The 27,897-nt window shown below is 38.5% G+C and overlaps 1 protein-coding gene across 1 annotated transcript; it reads right to left on the reverse strand.

Moving 5' to 3' along the window:
• Positions 1-221: 221 nt before the first annotated feature.
• On the reverse strand, positions 222-27,875 carry LOC139164646 (sodium-dependent neutral amino acid transporter B(0)AT1-like). Its single transcript, XM_070747047.1, has 12 exons — positions 27,620-27,875; positions 18,996-19,136; positions 17,336-17,473; positions 14,308-14,489; positions 12,590-12,700; positions 10,445-10,557; positions 8,262-8,390; positions 7,782-7,938; positions 6,397-6,601; positions 3,615-3,774; positions 2,773-2,935; positions 222-706 (listed from the first exon to the last, which is right to left on the reverse strand). Exons 1-12 carry the CDS (start codon positions 27,819-27,821, stop codon positions 494-496), a joined length of 1,914 nt encoding a protein of 637 aa, XP_070603148.1. The 5' UTR covers positions 27,822-27,875; the 3' UTR covers positions 222-493.
• Positions 27,876-27,897: the final 22 nt, after the last annotated feature.

Below are 27,897 nucleotides of genomic sequence, written 5' to 3' on the forward strand. Positions count from 1 at the left end.
TAGAATGTGCCAACTCAGATTGGATCATGTAAGAAGACCTCATCACCATCCCATTTGTGTGCTTTTAATGCAGTTTTTAATAATATTTTAATGTTGGTTTGTTTTAATCTGTTCATATTTTAACTATTTTTCACTTGTTTACATAATTTGTAAGCTGACAGGAATCACCTTGTAGGGGAAATAGGTGGCATAGTAAACAAACAAACAAAGTGCAAGTATAATTTCTTGTGCAACTATAATTTCTTTAATAATATATTATTATTATTTGAACATAAAACTGGTTGTATCTGAGCTACAAGGTGGTGGTCAATGGGAGAGAAAACACTACGTCTTTAACATCCGTATTAACTATTTTCTAATGCAGCAAGTGCTGTTAGAATAAGAATACATTAGTTCCCATTTAGGCTCTGAAACAACTCTGATCAAAGCAGGGAGACCTCTACATTTACCACCACTAACTGAAAGTCTTTGCACACCAAATCTTTGGAGACAGCTATGCTGTATTCTTCAGCTCCCCATTTATTGATATTTCTGATATCGCATTGACCAAATCTCGCTGTACAGGTTCTTCACCCTTGAAGCGATTTCGGATAACTTTGTATAGAGCATAGCCAGGGATAACCAAGCTAGGCACTCCTGCGAGGATTACAATGATGACATAAATCCAGTCAGGATAACCTGTTGGCTTTGCTTTTGGGAAGTCTTCCTGTGATAAAAAGAAAGAGAAAAAGATAAGTAATTGGGAGACAGAGAAGTAAGAATCTTAGATACATTCATATTAGAAACACTGAATAAACAATGTACTGCTTGGCAATAATTCCTTATGTTATTATTGAAGGTAGTACACTAGAACATACCCACACAGTACATTTCAAGAATAGGGAATAGTTTATTATTCCTTGGGAACTTGAAAGGCATGTTATGACTCCATTATCCAAACAATAAAAACTTCAATGACTACCAGAAGGATCTCTCTTTTTAACCAAAGAAAGACAATTAATAACAAAATCTTCAAAACTTTTTGAAAAAATATTGAGTCAAGTTTCACATAAGATACAGGAGCAGAAGTGGGTTCCTCCTGGTTTGGACTGGTTCATCCAAAGTAGTAGCAACCCACTGATGACTTCAGAGAACCGGTTGGTCAGTGAGGATCTGTGGGTGACGCCATCTCTTTTTTATATATTTAGTCATGCCGGCCACATGACCATAGAGACATATTTGGACAGCGCTGGCACTTCGGCTTTGAAACGGAGATGAGTTCCCCCTAGAATCAGGAATGGCTAACACATATCTCCGGGACGGCCTTCTGCCGCACGAATCCCAGCGACCGGTTAGGTCCCACAGAGTTGGCCTTCTCCGGGTCCCATCGATGAAACAATGTCATCTGGCGGGACCCAGGGGAAGAGCATTCTCTGTGGTGGCCCTGACCCTCTGGAATCAACTCCCCCCGGAGATTAGGAGTGCCCCCACCCTCTGTGCCTTTCACAAACTCCTCAAAATCTCTGCCATCAGGCATGGGGAAATTGATTCCCCTGGGCCGTTTCCACTTTTTGTATGGTCTGTATGAGATGTATGATTGTTTTTAATGTTAAGGATTTTAAACTGTTTTAAATATTGGATTTGTACTGTTTTCTTGTTGTGAGCTGCTCCGAATCTTCAGAGAGGGACGGCATACAAATCTAATAAATAATAATAATAATAATAATAATAATAATAATAATAATAATAATATGTGCAAGGGGAGCCTTTACTTTTTAGACATGCTTCAATAAAAGTACAAGCATCAAACTTTACTTCCAACAAGCAATGAGTCACATTAAAACAGCTAATTCATATCCTTGGGGATAAATGTGATGGGCTCTTATGGGTACGGTCAGGTACGCAGTACCAGTAGAAAAGGTTTGATCAGGTACGCAGAACCAATAGAAATATTTTAAATTTTCTTTTTTTCCCTTCTGGGCTCTGGGTATGTTTTTCCTATTGCAGTATATTATTATTATTATTATTATTATTATTATTATTATTATTATTATTTATTAGATTTGTATGCCGCCCCTCTCCAGAGACTCGGGGCGGCTCACAACAATAGTAAAAACAATATTATGGCGGAACAAATCTAATATTAAAAAGAAGCATATAAAAACCCTATCATATTTTTAAAAAACCAAACAACACATACATACCAAACATAAATATAAAAAACCTGGGGGAAGGTGTCTCAACTCCCCCATGCCTGGCGGTAAAGGTGGGTCTTGAGTAATTTACGAAGTGAATGAAGTTGAATGTGTATAATTTTAGAAGAGCTGTGCATACGTGTATATTTTTGTGTCCCTGTGTGTAATATGTATGTACACATATGGAACATATACATAGAATTAAAGAGTATATTTTGGATGTCGAGCAATAGATAAATAGATAGGGAAATTATATCTCTTTGAGGCAAGGAAAGGAAGGCACCCTAACCCAAAACATTGACGTGAGTGACGTCAAGTTGGCCACCTTCAAGCCAGTCACATGACTTTTAAGCCATCCCCCGGTCGGATGATCATCAAGCCACTCCCAGCTGGTCACATGGCTGGCAAGGCACACCCACAAAATAAGCCATGCCCACAGTGTGGTAGTAAAACATTTTGTAGCCCTTCACTGGGGATAAACATTTCTTTTGCTTATTCTTCTTTGCAGAAATCTCCAATAAATAGTAAAAGGTGAAAATGACAAGCTTTTGATATTAGATGCAATTTGGACCATGTTTCCTTGAATAAATATACTTACATAATTGAGGTCCCAGGTTTTATATTCTAATTTTTCACTCACTTTCACCACAAAGTAAAAGAAGAAGATAACTAACATGATGAGGGGGCTGATAACCCTCCAGGTGGCTTGCCAGAAAATATTGGGTTTGTGCCCGATCATGAACTTAATGTCATCATTAAATCTGGTAATGAAAAGAGAAAGGAAAATTATGTATCTGAGAGCCAGATTGCCCATCAGGTCTAGTTAATTGGTACCTAGCATGTGTTAATGGGCCATCACAATAAAAGAACCTGCTCATCCCACACAAAGTGAAGTGGTTTTAAAAAAACTGTTCACACATACAGATGATGCTCAGTTACTGTAGCATAACCTAATGCTGTATCTGTATGTTCAGCTTTTAGTCGTGGGCAGATCTCAGCTCATTTTGAGAAATTGGAAACCTTCCTAATCTCTTGGGTTAAGATATGATAAAAAAATTGCAGAGATATATCCAGGTCCTAAATAAAAAGAAACTTAAAGGGACAGGTGGGGTTGCTACTATCCAGAAATCAAATTCCATGTATGGAAATTTAACCCCAAGTCTGCAGGTTATAAATAAAACCAAATATTAATCAGTACAATATACTTTGGTAGTTTCTGGAGGTTCTTTTTTAATCTACGCAGAATAAATAGAGGTCAATATTTATTTACTTTTTAAAGTAGTGCAAAAAAATTCTCTTAAATTTTTAAATCACAGATTTTGTCTTTATTTTTTTAAGCATGGGGGAAAGGTGACGTGCTTTAAGCTTATCATGAAAGTTCTCAATTATTGATTGCCAAACAGAAAGATGCTTTATATATTTTTCCCATCTATATCTTACCTGTCTATCCCATATATGTAGACCACTGAAAACATCTCACAAAAGGCTATTATCAACAAGGGAATGGATCCAGCAAAGCCATCAAACAGAGCCAACCAATAGTTACCAGATCTCAGCACAAAAATAATGGCAATCAAGAAAGATCCCAAACAAATCAGGCCTGTAATCAAATAAACAAAAAGGCAGAAGGATTAAGACATTCTGTCAATATATGAGTTCAGCTCCATGTTTCAAGCAAGGAGATAAGCACATAGAACATGTCCTTTTAATCAGTGTTGAACCACATTAGTTCCTAGTCCAGGCTGATCTTCAAACCAGCCGCTTGTCTCTAGGAGTAGGCACAAAACCAAGGAATAGTCATCAGATTGAAAGATTACTGCCTTCTGAATTTACTGTCTCAGACAGAAAGATTCCATTCAAAAGAGTTAATATTTTATTTATTTTCATTTATTTCATTTATTTATTTATTTGTCAAGGGCAAATTAGTAATATACATAGGTATAACATTGTTTATATCTATAAGATGGGTACTGATAAGAGGGAATATTAGGACAGGGAGGGTAGGCATGCTGATGCATTTATGCACGCCCCTTACTGACCTCTTAGGAAATGTCGTTTGGCAGGACCTAGGGGGAGAGCCTTCTCTGTGGGGGGCCCGGCCCTCTGGAATCAGCTCCTCCTGAAGATTGGTACTGCCCCCACCCTCCTCGCCTTCTGTAAGAGTCTTAAGACTCACTTATGCCACCAGGCTTGGGGCTATTAGATTCTTGCCCCCTGGCCAATGAATGTGCTGACAGAATGCTGAACGAATGCAATGACTGTTTTAATGGATTTTTTTTTGGGGGGGGGGTTAGATTTTAAATTATTATTTGGATCAAAGATACTGTATATTGTTTATTATATGTTGTAAGCCACCCTGAGGTCTCAGAGAGGGACGGCAGAGAAGTCCAATAAATAAATAAATTGGATGAGGTCAACAGTGAACAGTCTAAGGGTAAAGTTTTGGGGGGTTGGTGATGAAACCAGACTCAGGTAGTGAGTTCCAAGTATTAATCACTCTGTTGCTAGAGTGATATTTTCTACAGTCAAGTTTGGAGTGGTTCACTTTGAGTTTGCATGTATTGTATGCTCATGTTGTTGACAGGAAGGACATTGTAGCATAGCTGTTTAGGCCATGCCAAAGGCGATGTAGTTCTAAGCTTTCGAAGCCCAGAATTTCAAATCCAGTTGCGTAAGGTATTCTGTTGCGAGTAGAGGAGTGGAGAGCTCTTTTCGTTAAGTATCTCTAGACACTTTCTAATGTATTTATGTCCGATATGCTGTGTGGATTCCAGACAGATGAACTGGATTGGTCTAGCGAAAGTTTTGTATGCTCTGGTTATTAGTGAGAAATTACAGGAGAAGAAGCTACATAAGATTAGATTAATAATTCTTGAAGCCTTTTTGGCAAAGTTGTTGCAATGGACTTTGGCACTTAGGTCATTTGATATGAGTATTACAAGGTCTTTGACAGAGTGAGAGTCGTCTGCATTGGCTGAGATTTGGAATTGCCAGATGTTTGACCATTCTGAAACAGAGTCAAGTTCTTTTTGGAGGGTAGCAGTATTGTTGGTGGTATTAAACAGTTTTACATCATTGGCAAGGAGAACACAATCACTTGTAATGTGATCGCAAATGTCCTTTATATAGATGCCTTTGGTTACACCTCTTTTAACAGGAATGGAATTAGATAGGGTGCTTCCTATTTTTAACCACTTGTTGCCTGTTTGATAAGAACACAGTTATCCAATCATGTAGGGGTCCAGAGATACCATCGGATTTCAGTTTCAGAAGTAGTTTATTGTGAACTATTGAGTCGAAGGATTTACAGAAGTCTATGTAAATTGCATCTATTGATTTGCCCTGGTGAAGTTTTGAGGTCCATATGTTTTTGCAGTGTAGTAGTTGTAGATTGCAGGATAACTTTTTTCCTGAAACTGAATTGCTTGTTTGAAAGTAGGTTGTTAGTTTCTAGGTGGAGGGTAATGGATTGGTTTATGATTGATTCCATGACTTGCATGTGACGCAGCATAGAGAAATTGGTGTGTAGTTTTCTACTAGACAGGAATCTCCCTTTTTGAAGATGTGAATGACTGTGGCTAGTGACCATAGCTTCGGTAAAGAACTGGTCCTGTAGGATTTTTCAAAGATTATGCTTAGTGGTTCAGCTATGGCTGTGGAGAGCTTTTTTAGGAAGTATGCACATAGTCCATCAGGCCCGATTCATAGAGAAGGTTTTACGCCATGTAGTGCTTTTTCAATGTTGTTATGCAAAAGTGAACTATGTTATTCAGCGTTATAAACAAACAATTTCAACATCATCCATCAGTAGCATTCAGCAGCTAATGCAGCTGTGGGTTGCTCCAGGTTCAGCCTGGTTCTATGAACCAGTAGCATCAGCAGCAGGAGGATCTGCCCACTTGCCCAGGATGCTTCTACACATGCGCAGAAGCATCACACACAATCATGAACAGGTAGCAAAGGCATTTAGAACCTACTACTGAGCTACTGGTTTATTTATTTCATTGCTCTTTTCTAAATCTATTGCTGTATTAAGTTTCTGAGCAAATATCAAACTGACTGTGCAATTACTATCTTCTCTTTAAAACCATGATGAATTATTCATACTGAAGTTAAACTTCATAGCTCTTTAAAAATGTTCATAGACCGGCAATCTTCCCAGGTTGCAACCAGGACAAATTATCAACCCCGTCCCCTGTTATATAACCATTTTAAAACTTACCTGTAACAAGTTCTTTAGGCCATTTTTTAGGTATAATTCTGAGATCTTGCAGAGGTACCAACACACCTTCCATATTCCCAAACATAGATGATAAACCCAAGCAGAACAGCATGATAAAGAAGAGGACTGACCAGAGTGCAGAAAGGGGCATTTTGGTGATGGCTTCAGTGAAGACAATAAATGCTAAACCAGTTCCTTCTACTCCCTACATAAGAATTCAAATCAGAGAAAGAAGATATATAAAACATTAGGCTACCACAGTACTCACTTTCAAATATATTTATTAGTGTGCTACATTTATATTAAATTAGTCCGTATTTAAATCTATATACAGTGATACCTTGTCTTACGAACTTAATTGGTTCCGGGAGGAGGTTCATAAGGTGAAAAGTTCATAAGATGAAACAATGTTTCCCATAGGAAACAATGGAAAAGCAATTAATGCGTGCAAGCCCCCCCAAAAAATCGCAAAATACGAGCTGTGTTTCTACCAAACAGTTCTACTTTGGTTTCATCTGACCATATGACATTATCCCAAAACTCTTCTGGATTATCCAAATGCTCTCTAGCAAACTTCAGATGGGCCCGAACATGTACTGGCTTAAACAGAGGGACATGTTTGGCACTGCAGGATCTAAGTCCCTCGCGGCGTAGTGTGTTACTGATTGTAGCCTTTGTTACGTTGGTCCCAGCTCTCTGCAGGTCATTCACTAGGTCCCCCCGTGTGGTTCTGGGATTTTTGCTCACCATTCTTGTGATCATTTTGACCCCATGGGGTGAGATCTTGCATGGAGCCCCAGATTGAGGGAGATTGGTCTTGTATGTCTTCCATTTTCTAATTATTGCTCCCACAGTTGATTTTTTTCATACCAAGCTGCAGATTCAGTCTTCCCAGCCTGGTGCAGGGCTACAATTTTATTTCTGGTGTCTTCCGAAAGCCCTTTGGTTTTCACCATAGTGCAGTTTGCAGTGTGACTGTTTGAGGTTGTGGACAGGTGTCTTTTATACTGATAACAAGTTCAAATAGGTACCATTACTACAGGTAATGAGTGGAAAACAGAGGAGCCTCTTAAAGAAGAAGTTACAGGTCTGTGAGACCCAGAAATCTTGCTTGTTTGTAGGTGACCAAATACTTATTTCCCACCATAATTTGCAAATAAATTCGTTAAAAATCAGACAATGTGATCTTCTGGATGTGTTTTCTCATGTTGTCTCTCATAGTTGAGGTCTACCTATGATGTCAATTACAGGCCTCTTTCATCTTTTTAAGTGGGAGAACTTGCACAATTGGTGTCTGACTAAATACTTCCCCCCCACACTGTATTTATGCATTTATCCCTATATACAGTATAGTGATATTATATAGCCCTATATTATAATCTTACCTCAGTTAAAAATTTGTCCAAGTCGCAGGTTTCAAACTTCAGGGTTGAAAAGATTTCTGGCTGTGTTTTGTTATACCAAGCTTGTATCTCTGCAAAATTGTTCTCAGTTATGTTAGCATCAGGCAAATCAAATCCATTTATCAAAGTGAGGATATTTCTGCAAAAGATAAAAGAAAATAGGCCAAAAAAATTTCAGTGTTATAATCTGGGTCACAGTGAAACAAATAGTCACTCTTGCCATTTCTCTTATGACACCGAGCAAAATGGAAGTTTCCATTTGGTCTAATCAATCAATAAATATAAACATTGAACAATATTCTTAAAGTTTTGATGCCCACTGTTAGAGACTGCCCTCTCCAATTTCACCATCCATTCTGAACCATCTGTACCATTAATTGTTGCTGTACTTGTTGGTTATGTTAGACTAGCAACCCTCTTTAGTAGCAGTAACGTGCTAATTAGAAAATAAGCACAACTTACCTGCTGTAGCAATCATCATATCTTTCTGTTGCTCTGAATCCAATGATTGAATATATGACTGTGGCTGCATAAATGGATGTGAAGCCATTTATCACAGAAATGATCACAGCATCTTTTTCACAATTATTGCTATAAACAAAAACAAGGAAGACAGCTGACTTTTCATAATAGTTTCCAAGTGTTAGTATGCATGCATCTACCTATCTATCTATCTATCTATCTATCTATCTATCTATCTATCTATCTATCTATCTATCATTAATTTTAATTTTATTTATTTGTTTTGTTAAGTGAAGATATGATAATATTAAGATACATGATACTAGTAAAAGTCAAAAATTTGAAATAGAGTATTAGAAATAATAATATCCAAATACATGCAACTAGTAAAAATGAAGAACATTAAGGACAGGGGATGGAAGGCATGCTGGTGCACTTATGCACGTCCCTTACAGACCTCTTAGGAATTGGGAGAGGTCAATAGTGGATAGTCTAAGGGTAAAGTTTTTGGGGTTAGGAGATGATACTATAGAGTCTGGTAGTGAGTTCCATGCATCAGCTACTCGGTTACTGAAGTCGTATTTCCTGCAGTCGAGTTTGGAGCTATCTACCTATCTATCATCTATCTGTATCTCTATCTGTCTATGTATTCTCTTCATTTTTGCTGGCGCTGCTTTGAATCCCAGCGAGGGGAGCCTCAGGGGAATCCCCGTGCTTCAGCTGACAATGGAAGTCCGATGGGGCATCCCAGCGGCAGCGGCTCAGGTTCGTAACGTGAAGAGTTTGGAAGAAGAGGAAAAAAAATCTTAAGCACCAGGTTCGTATCACGAAACGTTCGTATGAAGAGAGGTTCATAAGACTCTCTCTCTCTCTCTCTCTCTCTCTCTCTCTGTACAATATTAAAAAAATAAAACTATATAAATAGAATGCTTCAAAACATTAAGGCACAAAATGTAAAATACAGAATACGACTTAAAAGATGAAGAGAGAAGGGGAATAGGATGAACAGAGGGCCGGGAGGTGCAATCTGATATTAATCTATAAACCACTTCCAACATGAAGCTCCTCCTTTGGAGCTCCAAGCCAACCAGGAGAGCCAGTCTACTGAAGGAATTGATAAAAGGGTCACTTTACCAGAACAGGACATTTTTAAAAGCCAAGCAAAAATAAAAATAGAAAAAGGTTTATTGAAAGCTCAGGGCTAGGTCAAGAAGATGTCATATAGATTTGGGGTTAAACTCAAGGGCAGGTGTGGACCCTTGGAATAGTCATGAAAGAAAGGCAGAAAGAAAGAAAAGCTCGTTGAGTTCTTCCCATTTGCTTTTACTCATGAAAAGGGTAGAATTTGCTGCTACAGAGGAAGGATAAAACAATAACACCAATATGGATAGTTTAAAAAAAAAAATGTAAATATGTGAAAATAAAGTAATAAAGGAGCATATATGTGTCAGTATCAAGAGCAAGAGGTATCAGATCCCACTTGCTAAAGAACCTCTAAGGGAAAACATTATTGGGCTCTCCTACTCTTTGGGATTTCTTCTAAACAGTCACTTGAAACTCTAGGCCAGTGATGGCAAACCTTTTTTTCCTTGGGTGCCAAAAGAGCGTGTCCATTCACAAGTGCCTACGCCCATAATTCAATACCTGGGGAGGGCAAAAACTGCTTCCCACACCTTCCGGAGGCCCTCTGGAGGCTGGAAATGTCCTGCTTCCCCAACTTTGGGTGGGCCTAATAAGCTCATGTTTCGCCCTCTCCAGGCTCCAAAGGCTTCTCTGGAGCCAGGGGGAGGGTAAAAACACCCTCCCCCATCCCCCTGTAGGCTTTCCGGAAACAAAAAATGCCCTGCCAGAGCCTTTGTGCAAGCCAAAAATCAGCTGGCCTGCACACACATGCACATCGGAGCTAAGCTGGGGCAATGGCTTGTGTGCCAGCAGATATGGCTCCACATGCCACCTGTGGCACCCATGCCATAGGTTCGCCATCACTGCTCTAGGCTGTTCTAAATAATTTCCTAGTCTGAGTCAACAGACATAGTTTCTTAGATTCTTGTAATTAATAAGACTGGGAACCTTATTTGTTTGTCTCACCAAAAATATCCTTTCAAATTATATCCCAATCCATTCTCAATGTATGTTGTTGTTGTTTTTTTTAAAAAAAGGATAATAGCATAATAGCAACTTACTGGATTGAATTATAACTGGAGAAGGAGATGAGGCCGCCAAAGGCAAGAGAAAAAGAATAGAACACTTGGGCTCCAGCATCTAGCCAGGTGACTGGGTTAGCTAATTCATTCACCTGAGGAAGAAGAAGGAGAAAAAAAGGTTTTAAAACTTAAACCACAGGACATCTGTAGAGAAAAGTGTGCCTTTGAGCATGTAATGTATTCATTTACAAGAATTGGTGGAAGGGGAATCTCTCATCCTCCACCCCACTACTGGGAGTATCTTATTATCTCTAGAGCCTGGCTCAAGACAGAGGTGGGTTCTTGTTTTCTTCGCTGCCAATTCGCTTCTCTACGAGCTGTGCATTTTACCCATGCATGCAAGCACAGTGATTAAAAACCAGCTTCTGCACATGTGCAGAAACTAAAAATAAAATGGAGATGCCTATGGCCCTGTCAAGAGAACCAGTTCGGGGGCTTGGCAGGCCTGGGTAACAGCAGTGACCCAGGCTGCCTTGACCAGTGCTATTTCTCAAATCAGGAGAATGTAAGTTTTAGCAGAGTGAAATATTGGCATTTTATACAATCCTGATTCTTTCTTTCACAAATTTTTTTTTGGGGGGAGGAATAAAATTAGAATAGCATGCACATTCTACACAAATGGCTCTTTCCTATTAGAACTTGGGGGGAAACCTCAGAAATTTTATGAATTATGTGTATAGGATTTCTTGCAGAGGTCAAAGTACCTTCATCCTTGTGTGGTTTTTTTTTTTTTTTACATTTCTGTGCAACTTGACTTAGAAAGACATACTGGACTTAGCATCACAAAATAATTAACCACGTTCCATCCATTAGTTTTCTTAGGTCAGCTGAAAAAGCATTCCAAGTCTGAACTGCCTTTTAAAAACTTGCCTGAGGTTTGCCAAAGCAAAATCTGAACAGATGAAGCTTCGGTCTTCATAAGTGAAGAAAGATATTCCTTCAACATGCAAATGTCCCAATAATGCATTAAGCCAGGGAACGTTGACCTACAAGATTTCTCTTATTTAAAGGACTAATAATAATAAGAAACAGTGCAAATTTTATTAGCAATGTGCCGGGGTCTGGAGGCTGTTAGAGTCTGGATTGGTGTTAAGAGGCTCAGACCCAACCCCGACAAGACAGAGTGGCTGTGGGTTCTGCCTCCCAAGGACATTTCCATCTGTCCGTCCATTACTCTGAGGGGGGGAACTTCTGACCCCCTCAGAGAGGTTACGCAACTTGGGCATCCTCCTTGATCCATAGCTGATTTTGGACCATCATCTTTTGGCTATGGCTAAGGGGTCCACCTGGTGCGCCAGCTGCAACCCTACTTGGACAGGGAATCTCTACTCACAGTCGCTCATGCCCTTATCACCTAGAGATTCAACTACTGCAATGCTCTCTACATGGGGTACCTTTGAAGAGTGTTCAGAAACTGCAAATTGTACAAAATGCAGCCGCATGAGTGGTCATGGGCCTTCTTAGCCATGCCCATGTTTCTCCAACACTCCGCAGACTGCATTGGCTGCCGATTGGTTTCCAGACACAATTCAAAGTGTTGGTAATGACCTACAAAGTCCTACATGGCATTGGGCCAGATAACTTGTGGGATCGCCTTCTGCCGTATGAGCCCCAGCAACCCCACAGAGTCAGCCTTCTCCAGGTCCCGTCAACTAGACAATGTCGCTTGGTGGGTTCTAGGGGAAGAGCCTTTTTTGTGGGGGCCCTGGCCCTGTGGAATAAGTTTTGCACTGCCCCCACCCTCCTCGCCTTTCACAAGAGTCTTAAGACTCATTTATGTCACCAGGCTTGGGGCCATTAGACTCTAGCCCCCTGGCCGATGAATGTTATGTATGGTTGTTGTCTGAGTAGGTATGATTGATTTTTAATATAATTAGGGATTTTAGGTTAGTTTACTTAGTTTTAATTAATTGGATTTAGCCTATTGTATACTATTGTTTCTTTTTATATATTGTAAGCCTCCCCAAGTCCTCAGAGAGCGGCAGCATATAAATCCAATAAATGAATGAATGAATGAATGAATGAATGAATGAATAAATAAGAATTGAAATTATCACAGCTCCTTTGATGTTAACGTAATAACATTTTTTATTTTCTTGAAATACAAAAATAATTAATACTTACATCTGGTGTAAACAGAAAAATAATACCACTGGTAGCTCCTTTCAGAGTCAAGCCACGGATCAGGAAAATGGTCAGGACAACATATGGAAGGGTTGAAGTCACATATACTGCCTGAAGAAGAATATATACAACTAAATATCGTAATCTCTACATCACAAAATACTGTCCACAGGCCTACCAATAATTTCAGGTTGCAAGATACAACAGATGTGGTCTTTTCAATAGTGATCAAAATACAGTGATCCCTCGAGTTTCGCAATCTCGATCTTCGCGAAACGCTATATCGCGATTTTTAAAAAAATATTAATTTAAAAAAAAACCACTTCCGGGTTTGGCTTCGGGAGTCAGCTGGGAAGCGGCGCGGCTGTTTTAAAAGATCGCAGCTGGCCTGGGGGGCTTCCCAGCACCCCCCCGAACCCCCAACCTGGGTCTTCCTGGCCGCCCACGCAAAGGGGAAACCCCGGCTCCTCGCTGATGCCCGCCGCTCGCCCGCCCGCCAGCAAGAGGGGGAAGACCCAGGGAAGGTTCCTTTGGCCGCCCAGCAGCTGATCTGCTCGGTAGCGCAGCAGCAGCGAGGAGCCGAATCGGGATTTCCCCTTTGCGTGGGCGGCGGGGAACGCAAACTCCACCATCTATGCATGCGCGGCCATAGAAAAAAGGGCGCGCATGCGCAGATGGTGTTTTTACTTCCGCAACCCTACATCGCGAAAAATCGATTATCGCGAGGGGTCTTGGAACGGAACCCTCGCGATAATAGAGGGATCACTGTAGCTCTAGAACCACCCTTCTCATGATTTTGACCTGATAGACTTTAAATGCTTATGCCTGGTTTTGGTCATGTTGAAATAGTTTGAATTGGTTACTTGCTTTTGGATAATTGCAGAATAATTATCTCGATCATTTGGCTGAATTATTTTCCTTTGCTATTTCAGTTTAATATTTTAGACACTGGCTTTGGCTTATAACGGTTTATGACATGTTTACTCTACCTTTGCTCACTATTGGCCATTATCTTGCAGTCTAAAATTGTGTTGAGGATAGATTTGTATTGTGGAATACTCAGGAATGGGCTCCAACTTAACTTGCTGCCAATTTGCTCCCTCCCGCGCCACGTGGGCACTCCTCTTGGGTGCATGCTCGCTTTGCGTGTGCATGCACATGTGCAGTAATGAAAAATTAAAATAAATAAATAAACAAATCTGAAAAAAATATGGTGACTTGCATGCACATCACTATTCCCAGGATTCAGGAGGAGCGAAAACAGTCCAAAGAGAAAGCCGAAAATCAGCACATGCACGCTGGAGCTGACAGGTGCCCTCAGATATGGTTCCTGTGCTACTTGTGGCACCTGTGCATGGGTGGGCTGTTTCCCGGACAGGGAGGAACGCAGTGGGGTAGCAAAAATGGAGCTCCACCCCAGAGCACCCAATTCACACTGAAATATCTTGAAAGGAAATGCAGAGCATCCTGCACAAGCCACGCCCACAGTGTGGTAGTAAAAAATTTGGTAGCCCTTCACTGCACCTGCAGCACGCGTGCCATAGGTTTGCCATCACTGAACTAGGCTGTTCTCCAATTTCTAAACTCAAGCTTCAATAAAATGGCCATGAAGGGACTATTTGATACAATTTTTTTCAAAGAGGATGTTCTGGAATAATTTGCAACAGAAAGACAAATATGAAAAACATTTTCCCCTCTAAGCAAAAAGATTGTGGTACCTTTCCTGTTGTTTCGATGCCCCTGATTGTGCACACATACAGCACTGCCCAGGCACACACCAAGCAGAGCAAAAGCCACCACTGTACACTTCCAGAATCTTCAATAGAACTGGTGATGTTCAAGGTCTTCCTATACCAAAAATAATCCACTGGAGTACTCTTTGCACATTCCTCTGTGAAACCTAAAAACAGGACAACATTCAATGACCTGTGTCAGATTTTCTTTTTTTTAAAGCAGCAACATATGAGTTTGGCAAAGAAAGAAAACAGTCATGAATTCATATATTTTCAGATCAACTGAATTGAAAAATAGGGTTGTAGACTATTGGGCAATTCATAATTTGAACGGTCAACTGCATACGTTTTAAAAGAAAAATGTTTACTTTTTTATGATTAAAATATTAGAGAACCCATAAATTTTAAAAGCTAGTATTCAACTCAGTTTGCTAAAATTATACTTGACCTGAAGGTCTTCCAAAAAATAAGGCCTAAGAAGGCCTAAGTATTACCTTTAGGAGATAATTTCAGATGATGTTTGCTGTTGTGAAAAAGAAGTTATAGAAGAGCATCTTACATTTATGTTCCAAAATTATATGTGCATGATTTTATGCATCTGCTTGTAAAATGACCAAAATCGTCCTTGCATATTTTATATACCTCGTTTAATGTGGCCTTCTTAAGCCTCACCCTTAACTGAAGATGACAGAATAAAACAAACTGCTTCATATAGCACAAGAAAGAAGGAATATTGTGATGAAGACAGAACATATTGTTTGAACATTGTAGCAGTCTAGTACTTATAAAGTGCTATCACCTCTAGCTTTCGCCAAAATCTATTTGAGTCTACTTCGGATAGCACAATGACTTAGATGGCACTGGTTAACCGTTAAACCATGGCCTGAGTGAAGAACTTTGGTTGTGTTTAATTCCCATCAATTGCAAAACACCACCTCCTATATAGTGGCAGAATTTGGGAATTAACCATGCCATGTGGTCATTTTCTGGACTGAAAGGCTGCAATGTTTGTGGATGTATTCAAATGAAATATATTCTCAATATTGCTAACAATTTTTGTAATGTCCCCTTAGAAATCACACTGGAATGCTGCTTTGGATTTTTTTTAAAGTGGTCAAAGCATTTATGCAGATTAATTTATTCAAATAATTTTGAATAAAGTAATCTGCATAATTCAATTCATTCTGTTAATCTATATTTACATGGATTGAAGAGCAATCATATCTTGGTTCAGTGTTTCAGTGAGGCTCAATGTTTCTCAGTCTCAGCACTTCTAAACCACCTGGATTTAGTTGAAGTCCATATAGTAGGTGTCCTCAAACTTGGCAGGTTTAAGACGTGAATTTCAATTCACAAAATTCTCCAGCCAGCTCTTACATGGTAACTTTTCTGTTATATTGCACAAACCTCGTTATTTCCTGCATTGTTATATTTTAAACCAATTCTATTAAAATAGAATCAGCCAATTTGTTATTAATTTATTAATATTTCTTCTTCAAATGAGTGGGGTATTCTATGGCCTAAGTAACGTATTTTTTAATAGAAAATTAGGAAGGCAGGCAATAATAAAATGATTTAAATGGTACTGTTAATGTGCAAATATGAATTGTTGTAATAAAGCACTAGAAGGGTTGAAAATCCCATTTTTTTCAGAATGCTTTTCAAAGGAATAACTCTTGTAGGATTATGTACTATGCACTGTCAATTTCACAATGTTAGTGCTTTAAAAATATCTAAGCTTATAGAATAGAATAGAATAGAATAGAATAGAATAGAATAGAATAGAATAGAATTTTATTGGCCAAGTGTGATTGGACACACAAGGAATTTGTCTTGGTGCATATGCTCTCAGCATACATAAAATAAAATATACATTTGTCAAGAATTTATTTAGATAATCCATCAATTACGCTAACTATATAACTGTAAAAAATACACAGTACTATAGCAATTAATCTCTTGCCTCTTCCGGCAGTTTTGCTTTGAAAATGCAAAGCAGCAACTTAGTATAGATCAGGTCAAAATTTATCAGAAAGATATCACTTGATATATTCAGGGTTTTGTTGCAAAAAGGCAGTGCCTTTCAGAACATATATTATAGTTATTTATCAGAAAGTTAAATCACTATCCCAAATATTACCAATACATACTAAGTAGACATCAATATCTACCCTTCCCTTTATTCATTGTGTCAGATGAAACACATCTGAATACCAAAGTCCATATTTAATTACCATCATGCTAAGAATTAAGCAATAGAATAATTACTCTTGCAGTGGTACCTCTACTTAAGAACGCCTTTACTTAAGAACTTTTCTAGATAAGAACCAGGTGTTCAAGAATTCTTTTGCCTCTTCTTAAGAACCATTTCCTACTTAAGAACCCAAACCCGGAAAAATTTCCCAGGAAATTTGAGAGCACCACGAAGGCCTGGCCAGTTTCCTGCCATTTCCCCTTTAATCCCGGCCATCTCGGACTTTTCTGGGCTGCCAGAGGAGCCTTTTGGTGGTGCTTAAGGAGGCTAGGACAGTCCAGAGCAAACAAAGCATTTTCCTTTCTCTGGGCGCTTGGAGAGGGAATAAACCTCCTGCCAGCGCCCAGAGAAAAGAAACGCTTCCTTCTCTCTGGCCAGCAATTGTCCTCCTCCTCTTCTTCCTCCTCCTGCTCCCACCCAGGTTCCGAGCTTTTATTTCTTTCCTAATGGGTTTGCACACATTATTTGCTTTTACATTGATTCCTATACGGAAAATTGCTTCTACTTACAAACTTTTCTACTTAAGGGCCTGGTCACGGAAAGAATTAAGTTCTTAAGTAGAGGTACCACTGTACTTGTAATAGCAAGTCTTTCATAGAATAGTATAATCCATCCAGCAGATTTGGTCAAAAGTCTTGAATATTATGGGGGAGGGTGATAAAATATACATTATATTTTCTCCTATTACTGTATTTCCCCAGAGAAGCCTTCTTGTGATGGATTGTCAGCTGGCATAAGCATTTCATTCATAGCCTGTACCTGTTCTGTTGTCATTAAGTGGACATACACTCCAGGGCAGTGGCTCTTGAAAGGAGTTGAAGAAATACCACATCACCCAGGCAATAATTGTATTATAGTATAATCCCACCAAAAAGGAGACAAACATTGCTGCTATTCCTATAAGAAGAAAGGGAAAAAATTAGACAGAGCTTATTCACTACAATTTTTTAAAAAAGACCTATGAGAAATCTGTGAGAATAATGTTTTGCTTTGGCCGGATTCCTTGCATTGATTAGTAAATAATTTATACTACATAGAAAGATGCTGAAAAAAGAATCATTTGGTGGGTTTGCATGGTGATAAAGATGCAGCATGTTTTCCATCATTATAGTCAGTGGTATTTACAGATTTTGGTGCTCTAAAACTAACCCCATAGAATTTTTGCCCCTAATGTTTCATTGGATTGCATAAAACTGTTGATTTAATTTACTTGGACTTCAGTAAGGCATATGATAAAGTAGACCATAACCTACTATTAGATAAAGTTGAAAAATGTGGGTTAGACAGCAGCACCACCAGATGGTTTGAAAACTGGCTAACCAACCGCACTCAACACATAGTGCTCAATGGAATTGCATCTACATGGAGGGAAGTATACCTTGGAGTCAGTGATGGGCTACCAAAAATTTTCTACCACACTGTGGGCGTGGCTTATGCATTTTGTTTCAACATCTTTCAGTGCAAATTGGGTGTTTTGGGATGGAGTTCCATTTTTGCTACCCCTCTGCGTCCCCCCCCATCCCATTGCTGTAAATTAAGCGGATTATACGTATTGTCCACCACAAAGATAAAAATAAATATTTTGTACATTAACTATAACAAATAATTTTCCAAACTATAATAATGTAATTTGACCCCTCATCCATTATTTCCCATGTCAAAACCATTATTTTGAAAAACAGGTCAGTAATTATAACACCTACAGTCATGGGAACTTCATTACTATTTCACCCTGTGGACTTTCTGCAGTAACAAAAAACAGACGTGTTGGGGAAATGTTTAACAGGAGAATACCTCATCCTCGACATGCAAGAAAAAATACAGAGCTGACTAAGCACATAGAAAAGCTAATCAAACTTAGATTGTATTACAAATGTTATATTTCAAATATAACATTTGTAATACAATGTAAGTTTGGTTAGCTTTTCTCCTTGAGTATTTCACCCATCCTGCAGTGATAACACTATTCTTCTAATGTTCATTTTCTAGTTTCAATTAAAGGTTCGAGTTCACCTATCCCAATGGTTCTCAACCTGGGGGTCAGGACCCTTTTAGGGGTTGAATGACCGTTTCAAAGGGTCACCTAAGACCATGGGAAAAGACAAATTTTCCATGGTACTAGGAACTAACGCTTCTATTCTGGCACCTTGGAACATATTTTTACAATCCAACCAATCAGGAGTTTACAGTGGGCATGTCCCTCTAACCTTCCTGCCAATCAGCTTAAAGCTCTGTTGGGAGAATTGGCGCTAGACTTATGGTGGGGGTCACCACTTAACGTGTATTAAGGGGGCGCGGCATTAGAAAGGTTGAGAACCACTGACCTATCCTTTCAATTGGTGCAACCATGATGCTGAGATATCAGAGTGGATTAAAAGGTCTTTGTTACTTGGTGGATCAAAATATTTCCAAAACTTACCTACTCCCTTCAGGGTCGGATGTATAGAACTCCAGACTCCCACGCTACCTTTCCTGAGTCTCTGTCCAATGGCAAATTCAAGATGGAGCAAAGGGATGCCTTCCAGGACAAGCAAGATGAGGAAAGGGATCATGAAAGCTCCTGTGGAATTACAATAAAAGTGAGTTTGTTTTATATAAAACTTGCCTAAAATGGGCACATGAGTGGATTTATTGATCATGAGAAACAATGAAAGAGGCAGAAAAACAGTTCTGGTGAATTCTACTCTGAATCTTCTCTAGTTTGAAAGAAAATACATTACTATAGTACTTTATAAGAGCATTTGGTGCATTATATGTGTATGCATGCAGCCTACTACAATCATGACTGTAATAATCAAAGGATGCTTCAATTCCTGAAGATATCAATATGCTGTGGAACAAATCAAGGGGGGGGGGGGAAGGCAAGAAATAGTTCAGTGGAATTGGGAAACATAAGAAAAGGGAGATGGATTTTGCTTTGCTTTGCTTTTTTTAGTAGAGTATGCATCCCCCAGAGAGCTGGTTTCTGTTTTCCTTCTCTTCCTGAATCTAATGCCTTTCAGATGAATGGGGCAAGGAGGATAGGAACTGAAATTCAGCAAGGCATTAGGTTGAACGCTTCTTACCTTTTCCAGCCAACTTTATGCTCAAGGAATATATGTTCTTCTCAAGTATACTTGTCCTTAAAAATATATAGCAAATGGGAGAAGAATGAACCAGTGATGGATTCCAAAACTACTTCATGCAAAGAAGCATCCAAGGTGGGTGTGTAGAACCTTCCACTGCCGGCACTACCTGTTCTTAGAACTGGGCCGAATTGGGAACAAGACACCACTGCACAGAGATGGGTTCCTCCCTTGTAGTGACCTGCTGTTGATGTCCCAATGATATCACAGAACTGGTTCGTTCAGTGCCGGTCCATGGGTGCCGCCATCTTTTTTTTTTTTTTTTGAATTTTGGGGGAATTTTTTTCCTTGAGCATGCACAGAAGCTGAGATTCTGGCACTGTGCAGGTCATCACCATTTTGATTTTGGCTTTCCCCCCCACCCCCCAGATTTTTCAGCACTGCACATGTGTGTGCACCCATGAAATGTGCCCATGCTGCGCAGAAGGAAGCAAACTGGCAGCGAGATAAGTTAGAACCCACCCTTAATATGGGATAAAATTGGCAGAAAGCAAATGGAGAATTGAAGTTAAATTGGTTGAAAAATAAATAATAAGACTAAAGTTGTACCTGCATCTCAGATTGATCACCTTTAGGATACTAAGGTTATTTTGTTAAGTCCCTAAATCAGTATCTGAAATATGATATGAATAACACCCAAGACCTCCTGTTTACTATTTATTTAGTATATTTCATTTGTTTGGTCTCCTGCTTTTCTATTCATATGAACACATAAGGCATACAAAAACAACATCTAAAATATACAACAATCATTTAAATGGTATTAAAATAATTAACAATGATGAAGTCCAGATGGTGTCGGGAGGGGTCAGCAACCTGTGGCTTGGGAGCCACACGCAGCTCTTTGGGCCCTCTGCTGCTCCCAGGGTGCTCCCAGTCACCCTGTCGAGGGAGAGGGATGAAAGAGCCATTGCCCTGTTGCCGCAGTGGCATGGCCGGACCCCTAGTGTGGGAGGGAAGTGCACCACACTTGCCTTTGAGAGAATGAGAAAGATGAGAGAGGGAGAGGGAGATACAGAAAGAGAGATGAGAGAAAAAGTTGAGAGGGAGGAAAGGAGAGAGATGGAAGAGAGAAAGAAGAAATAGGTATTTCCCATAAAAAAGAAAAAACGGGAAGCCATAAAACCTGGGTAGGCATGGTTGGTGGCCATGTGACTGGGTGGGAATGACTGGCATCGAGTTGGCCACACCCACCCAGGTTTTGTGGCTCCCAATGTTTTTTCTGTGGGAAATGGGCCCAAGTGGCTCTTTGAGTGTTTAAGTTTCAGAACCCTGGTGTAGGGGAAAGTAATCTCTAACGCAGGGGTGGGCAATTAATTTTGCCATGGGGCTGCATGAGAAATTGGGAAGGTTTTAGAGGGCCGGATTAATATAATTAACTCAGTTCTACCCAATACTGTATATTATTGGGTAGAACTGAGTTAATTATAATTATAAATTATATATATAATTATAATTATAAATTAATTGCCCACCCCTTCCTTCCTTCCTTCCTTTCTTGTTCCCTGCATTTCTCCTTCCTTCCTTGCTTCCTTCCTTCTCCAGATGGAGAGAAGCTTCTGTCTCTCTTATTTTTTGTGCCTTTTATTTCTGCTTTTGGGCAGTTCCTTACTTCTCTTTCAAAATATTCCTTTCAGGTGCCTCTCTTCAACTGACCTACATTGTCAGTTGAGAAAACATAGTGGAGGCTTTGCCTAAAAGTTGCTTTGGATTCCTTTTCTTCCTCCTCCTCCCTTTTTTTCCCCTGAGAGGTGGGGTGGGGGGTTTTACTTTAAATTTCTGGGAAAGGCCAATGAAACCAATGAACAATTAAAAAAATGAGCATTTATTGGACTTTTGCAAAAGGGCATGGAAAGAGCATTTCTCCTTCCTTCCTCCCTCCATTTCTCCTTCCTTCTTTCCTCCCTCCATTTCTCCTTCTTTCCTTCTTTCCTCCCTCCATTTCTCCTTCCTTCCTTCTTTCCTTCCTTCTTTCCTTCCTTCCTTCCAACCTCCGCAGGCCAGTCACAGACAGCAGGCTGGCCGCATCCGGTCCCCAGGCCGCACTTTGCCCAGGTATGTTCTAACGTGTCCAATAAATAGGACTTTAAAAACAGGGGAGTGTTAGAAGAAAATATGTTGTATATTTGAATGAGTACAAAGATTAATAAAGCATAGGATATTCCAAGAGTAGTGAGATCTTTTTAACGTTTTGAAAAGTAATGTCACCATCACTTTAACTTACGGTATATGCAACCCCCCTCCATGGCAATTAGTATGATCTTTTAATATGGTGATAATATAATCCCTTATCCTAATGAGCAACTTAAAACCAGAGTCCTTCTGAATTATCATCACTTTCTCAATCATTTTAGCCAATAGTCAATAATTATACCAATTTCCAAAAGATTGGTTTAATACAGGCTTTATACCTACTTTTTATATCATACCAATAAGGAAGCAGTGATCAATTGCCTGATGCTTAAGACCAAACTTTATCTGCCCGAGGACAATAATTCCATGTTTAGAGATCTATAAAGCTTTTTTGTTTTTTGTTTAAATCCCTCCATTAAAAATAACAGAAGTACTGTAATATTACTAATTCAGGTCTAAAACATCTAAAAAAAATAAATGATTTTCCAGTTAGAACATATTCTGAAATCATCTCTACTCTTGGTACAATGAAATGTAATGCTGTGGTATAGCTACAGTGAAGGGCGAGAAATAACCATCCTCAGTCTTTTCACTTTCCTTTTCAGTCCTCTTCTCCATGTTGATCACAGTGGTCTGTTGTTTTGGAGTGATCCCACATCCCCTTATTGGTGGTCTCTCTTATTTCTTTATCACCCTTGCACCAGTGAAAAGAAATGGAGCTTCACAATTTTACCTTTTTTTTTGTCATTGTGAATTTTTTTTAAAAAAATAAATGCCTTTCAAAGAAAACAGCTTTAAAAAACAAAACAAAACACTGTTACTGTCAGAGAATTGTAATATCATTTTTTCCCATGGGGTTAAAAGGTACCTAAATCTATGGTTGCAAATGGAAAAAACGAGGATAGAATTGGGTATTGGCAAGTTATTTTTCATTTTCACTTGTGTGTGAATTTTTAATATAAACCCCATTTCATTGAACAAATTTCATCAGTTCAACTTTTCAACAATTATAAATATGCCAGTCAGACTTTTCTGGACAATGCCAGCACTTGGTTTTGTTTGTTTTAAGGTAAATTTCTTATTGATGGCAACTATATGAAGTCTGTGTCATACAGTAGATTCCATCCACTCATTATACTTTTTTAAGTTGTCCTATAAGTACATGTTTTTAATGTTGTCTGTCTTCTGTGCTGTACCTGCAAGTTTGGTATTAAAATACATTAAAAAAATTTTTTAAAATGTCTGTGGAGGACAATGATTAGAAGGACTAAGCATTTATGCAACAACAGGTACTAACCAGCAATAAAGGGATTTGTTTGTCTAAAATGAAATTAAATAAAGAAGGCAAATCAAATAGCACCACTTGAGCTGGCAAAGGGCAAAAAATACTACTTTTGATTTCTGAGAGAGAGAAAAAATCATTGGAGATATTCTTTAGCTTGGTTGATAGCAATTAAAAGCAAAACTGTTGGATGGGGGAATGCTAAGCTAAGACATCTCCAAAGTAGTGGAGACAACGATGTAGCTAAGACCAACAAGCCAAAGATGGAACTGGTCCTTCAGAAACTCTCTAGACATGGAGAGGATAAGAGATTGCCCAATTTGACTTCAGATGGCTGTTATTCATAAGGAGACCACAAGACAGTGGTTGACTCCAGGGGCTGAGCACTGGGACCCAAGGAAAGCTATGAAATTTTGACCTGTGGAAGAACCTTCAAGAACAGTGGATATGTATAAACTTGCTTCCTAAATACTTTTGTATTTCTAATTATTTGAAAGTTAAAAAGGATCTCCCAATTAATTTGAAAAACTACCTGGTGAGTAAAATTTCACCTCAAGTAGAGGAGAAAATAACCAGCAGTTTAAATAATTCAATAAAATAAATGGTAAATCAATAAATACAAATTTAATTTAAGAAAGTTTTAAATGAGTTAAAGGGCCAGACAAATTTGAAATATTAGAATTTTGCTAAAACTTTTCAAATAATCAAATAAACAAAACACTATAAAACTGTTTAATCTATTAACAAAGAGATGACCGTTTGAAATTTGAAAATAACAAAGAAAGAAATTTCAGACAGTAGAGATGACTATAGTTTCTGGTAGGAGAGGGAGGGAGGGAGGGAGGGAGGGAGGAGCCAGAGAGGGAGGGCTGTTTATTCTTGAACCAAAAGAGGAGCAGTGTAATTTATAAAATGATAAACAGTTATGACATTTTAGATGTTTAGTTTATAGTTTAGATGAATAGTTACAGTAAACTGACAGCAATAATTTCTGCATAAATTAATATGTTCCTTGAATAACACTCCATATTTATTTAGAAACTCTATTCTAAAGGGCAGGAAAGAAAACAAAATGGAGATGTTAAAGACCAACAAGATGAAAGGTGAAATAAATTGCAGCTGATGTAAAAATATAGGAACATAAAGAATTATGGATTATAAAACAGAGATGACAGCCAGAGTGGAAATACAAATGATAAACCAGGGCAAGGATTTATCACTGGGTTTACAAAAGAGGTTTCTAAAGCCTTGTAGAAATGTTTGAGATGTGAGAAAATAAGTTTGAATGGAGATTCAATCCAACAACAGAACTTGATGAATTAAAGGTCAAGATGGTTAGAAGCCAAAAAAAAAAAGGAGGGATATAAAGTTGAACTTGTTTGAAAAGTGTTAAAATAAGAAATATTTCTACAAAATTTTGGAAAATGTTTATGGACTTTTGTTGATAATTTGCAGTGTACAAATGTCCTGTATATAATGTACATGAGGTTAATTGATATAACTGATATGAAAGTACTAATGATGCAATTATACAAATGCCATATATTGATTCAAATGTTGTAAATTATATAAATTGCTCACAAAGGGCATAAAGTCCACAGTAAACATTGTCTGCTGCATACAAAGTCCACTGAATGAAGGTCCTGAAAACTCAGGCTATTTGTACCTTCAAATGTCAGGTTGATCAGAACTATTCTGGTTTTTTTCTTTTTCAAAATAGAAATTAGAGCATAAATTTGCTTTAAAACATTCTATTGATTTTACCTGACTGCAAACAAACAAACAATGAATGAATGAATGAATGAATGAATGAATGAATGAATGAATAAAATGCCTTGATATCTTAAATAAAAGCTTCCAAAATGCTAGGTTACAGTTTGAAATAATAGCATACAGGTTCAGTGATGCAGCAGCCAATTTCTATATGCATAAACAAAGCAAGCAAATACTTATACGAAACCAATCTTAAAAGTCTCTGATGTTTTTTTAAGTTATCAAATGAAAGCTAAGTTATTTTCAAGGTTCTTTTTCTACCTTCACCAGTCCCCCCCTCCAAATTTTGCCAAACTACATGTTTAAGCCACACCCATGGTGATTCCATGAAATTGTGCCAACTACTGGAAAGACCAAAATTGGCATCTGATTTCTGTCCCCTGTTGAACTGGGAAAGCCCACTGATCTGTATCTTGGCTATCTAGCAAAAAAAGGAAGAGACGAATGGCAAGGAGAATTCTTTCCAAACAGAACATAATATTGAAGCAGAATCGTGAGCAGGTTCAATGTTAATAAATGTTCAAAACTCATGTTATATTGTTATCAGTACTAACTTGTTTGCAAATATTTTACTTACTGATTTGATTTATACTTCACTGCCTTTCTGAGTAATCAGCTGGAGCAAAATTTGAAAGCCAAATAGAATACCAATTACAAAAACACATTAAAAATATTGACTGCAAAAATTAAAGTGCACATATATCTATGTTTATTAGAACAGATGTTTGCCATCTCAAGGAAGTCTAACATCCTCCTGTTGTTTTCTTCAAAGAAAAGATCTGATTCCATAGACCAGTGGTTTTCAACCTTTTTTGAGCCACGGCACATTTTTTACATTTACAAAACCATGGGGCACATTGGGGGGGGGGGGTGCTAAAAAAAGTTTGGACCAAAAAATCCTCTCTCTCTCTCTCTCTCTTCCTCCCTTTTGCTCTATTTCTCTCTCCCTCCCTCTTTCTCTCCCTTCCTCTTTTCTCTCTCTCTCTCTCTCCATCCCTCTTTCTTTCTCTCTTCCTTCTTTTCTCTTTTTTGCTTTCTCTCTCCCATCTTCCCTCTCTTTCTCTCTCTCTTTCTTTCTCTCTCTCTCTCTTTCTTTCTTTCTCTCTCTTGTTCTTTCTTTTTCTCTCTTCTTTCTTTCTCTTTCTTTCTTTCTCTCTCTCTTGCTTTCTTTCGCTCTCTCTTGCTTTCTTTCTCTCTCTCTTGCTTTCTTTCTCTCTCTCTCTCTTGCTTTCTTTCTCTCTCTCTCTCTCTTGCTTTCTCTCTCTCGTTTTCTTTCTCTTTCTTGCTTGCTTTCTCTCCCTCTTGCTCTTTCTTTCTCTCTCTCTTTCTTTCTCTCTCTCTTGTTTTCTTTCTCTCTCTGAGCTTCGCGGCACACCTGACCATGTCTCACGGCACACTAGTGTGCCGCGGCACACTGATTGAAAAACACTGCCATAGACAATGGTTGCTGTTCTCCCTGCCTTCAAGTTATCTTGACCACCGGTGACTACATGTTGCTTGGCACTATTTTTTTGAAGTGGTTTACCCCTGCCTTCTTCTGGCGGGTGAAAAACCGTGATCCATCTGGCTTCATGCCTTAGACAAGACTAGAATTCATGGTCTCTCAATTTCTAGCCGAATGCTTTTAATCACCATATCAACTGGGCTTTGACACTGTTGAAGATAGTAATAATTTGTAGTTATGGAGTCATCTGTAAATTATATTGAACTCCATTATATTGAACTGCAAACAGATGGAAAGAAAGGGCACAATAGCTGGCCAAGACCTAATGGATTTGAAAAGGCAAGAAATATGAAGCAGACACAATGAGCAGAAATATTCCAGAAAGAATATGGATACACTATTAGCGTTTTTCATGAAGTATAGAAGAAGATTCATTTGTTCAATGTATTGGTCTTAAAATATTATAAATAATATTATAGAGATTATATCAAAAGTTATCCCTCATCCCAAGATATTGGAATTGAACACAAAACTTTTCTGGAGTTACATAGTTTGATGAAATAAAGATGTTATGCCTACAGTTGTTGGTGAAAATGAACAACCTTGATTACAAATTTCACAGAGCAATTTTTATTTTCTCATGTTTGCAAGTCACAAAGTAACATTGTTGCCTGTTTATAGACATGAATAAAAGAGGGGGGAAGAAAGAGAGAGAACATGGAAGAAAGTTGTGGTTGACTTTCTTGGTTTTCTAAGAATTCCTAGAATACATCTTTGTATGTTAAAAGTCACTGACAAAGCTTCATGCAGTGAATTTAGCAGACTTCATTTTCAGTAAATAAAATGGTACAAAACCATTTTTTGCTTCTTTCTCTTTCTTCTCCAAGATCATAGCAATGAAGATTTATCACATGCAGGTAATGAGATGGGTGCAAATGAAAAGCCAGTTTCAGACCACTACACCTCACAATTTCCCAAGAAACAAGATAGCAACTCCTCTAAAACCCTGACTTTAGTATTATTGTTTTTCTGTTGTGATAGCCACAGCAATACATGGTGAAAATGTATTTATTTAATTATTTATTCAGGCATGTATTAGATAATGGATATAAGTGTAAACATAATTATGAAATGGATACGAATAAAAGGGAATATTAGGACAGGGATGGTAGGCACACTGGTGTGCTTATGCACACCCCTTAAAGACCTCTTAGGAATTATTATCATGTAAATAGTTTCCATCAAATCAATATTAATTTTGAGGATTGAAGGGATCAAAAACCTACCTCCTCCGTGGCTCTGACAGAGATAAGGGAAGCGCCATACATTGCCCAAGCCTACACAAAACCCGATACAGGTGAGCATGTATTGTGTTTTATTGTCCCATTTGGGTCTTGACTCTGCTTCTGTGGTCTCTATCGTTTCTAGTTCCTTGTGAGAAGGTATTCTCAAATCCAGACCAGGATTTGGCAGCTTAATTTTCACCATGGCTGGACTGTTCTTGTACACAAATCTTCCACGGTTTAGACAAAAAAAGGAAGCCTTAGTTGCCAGCTTCTACTCT

The sequence above is a fragment of the Erythrolamprus reginae genome, chromosome 3 (assembly GCF_031021105.1).
Source record: "Erythrolamprus reginae isolate rEryReg1 chromosome 3, rEryReg1.hap1, whole genome shotgun sequence".
Lineage (NCBI taxonomy): Eukaryota > Metazoa > Chordata > Lepidosauria > Squamata > Dipsadidae > Erythrolamprus > Erythrolamprus reginae.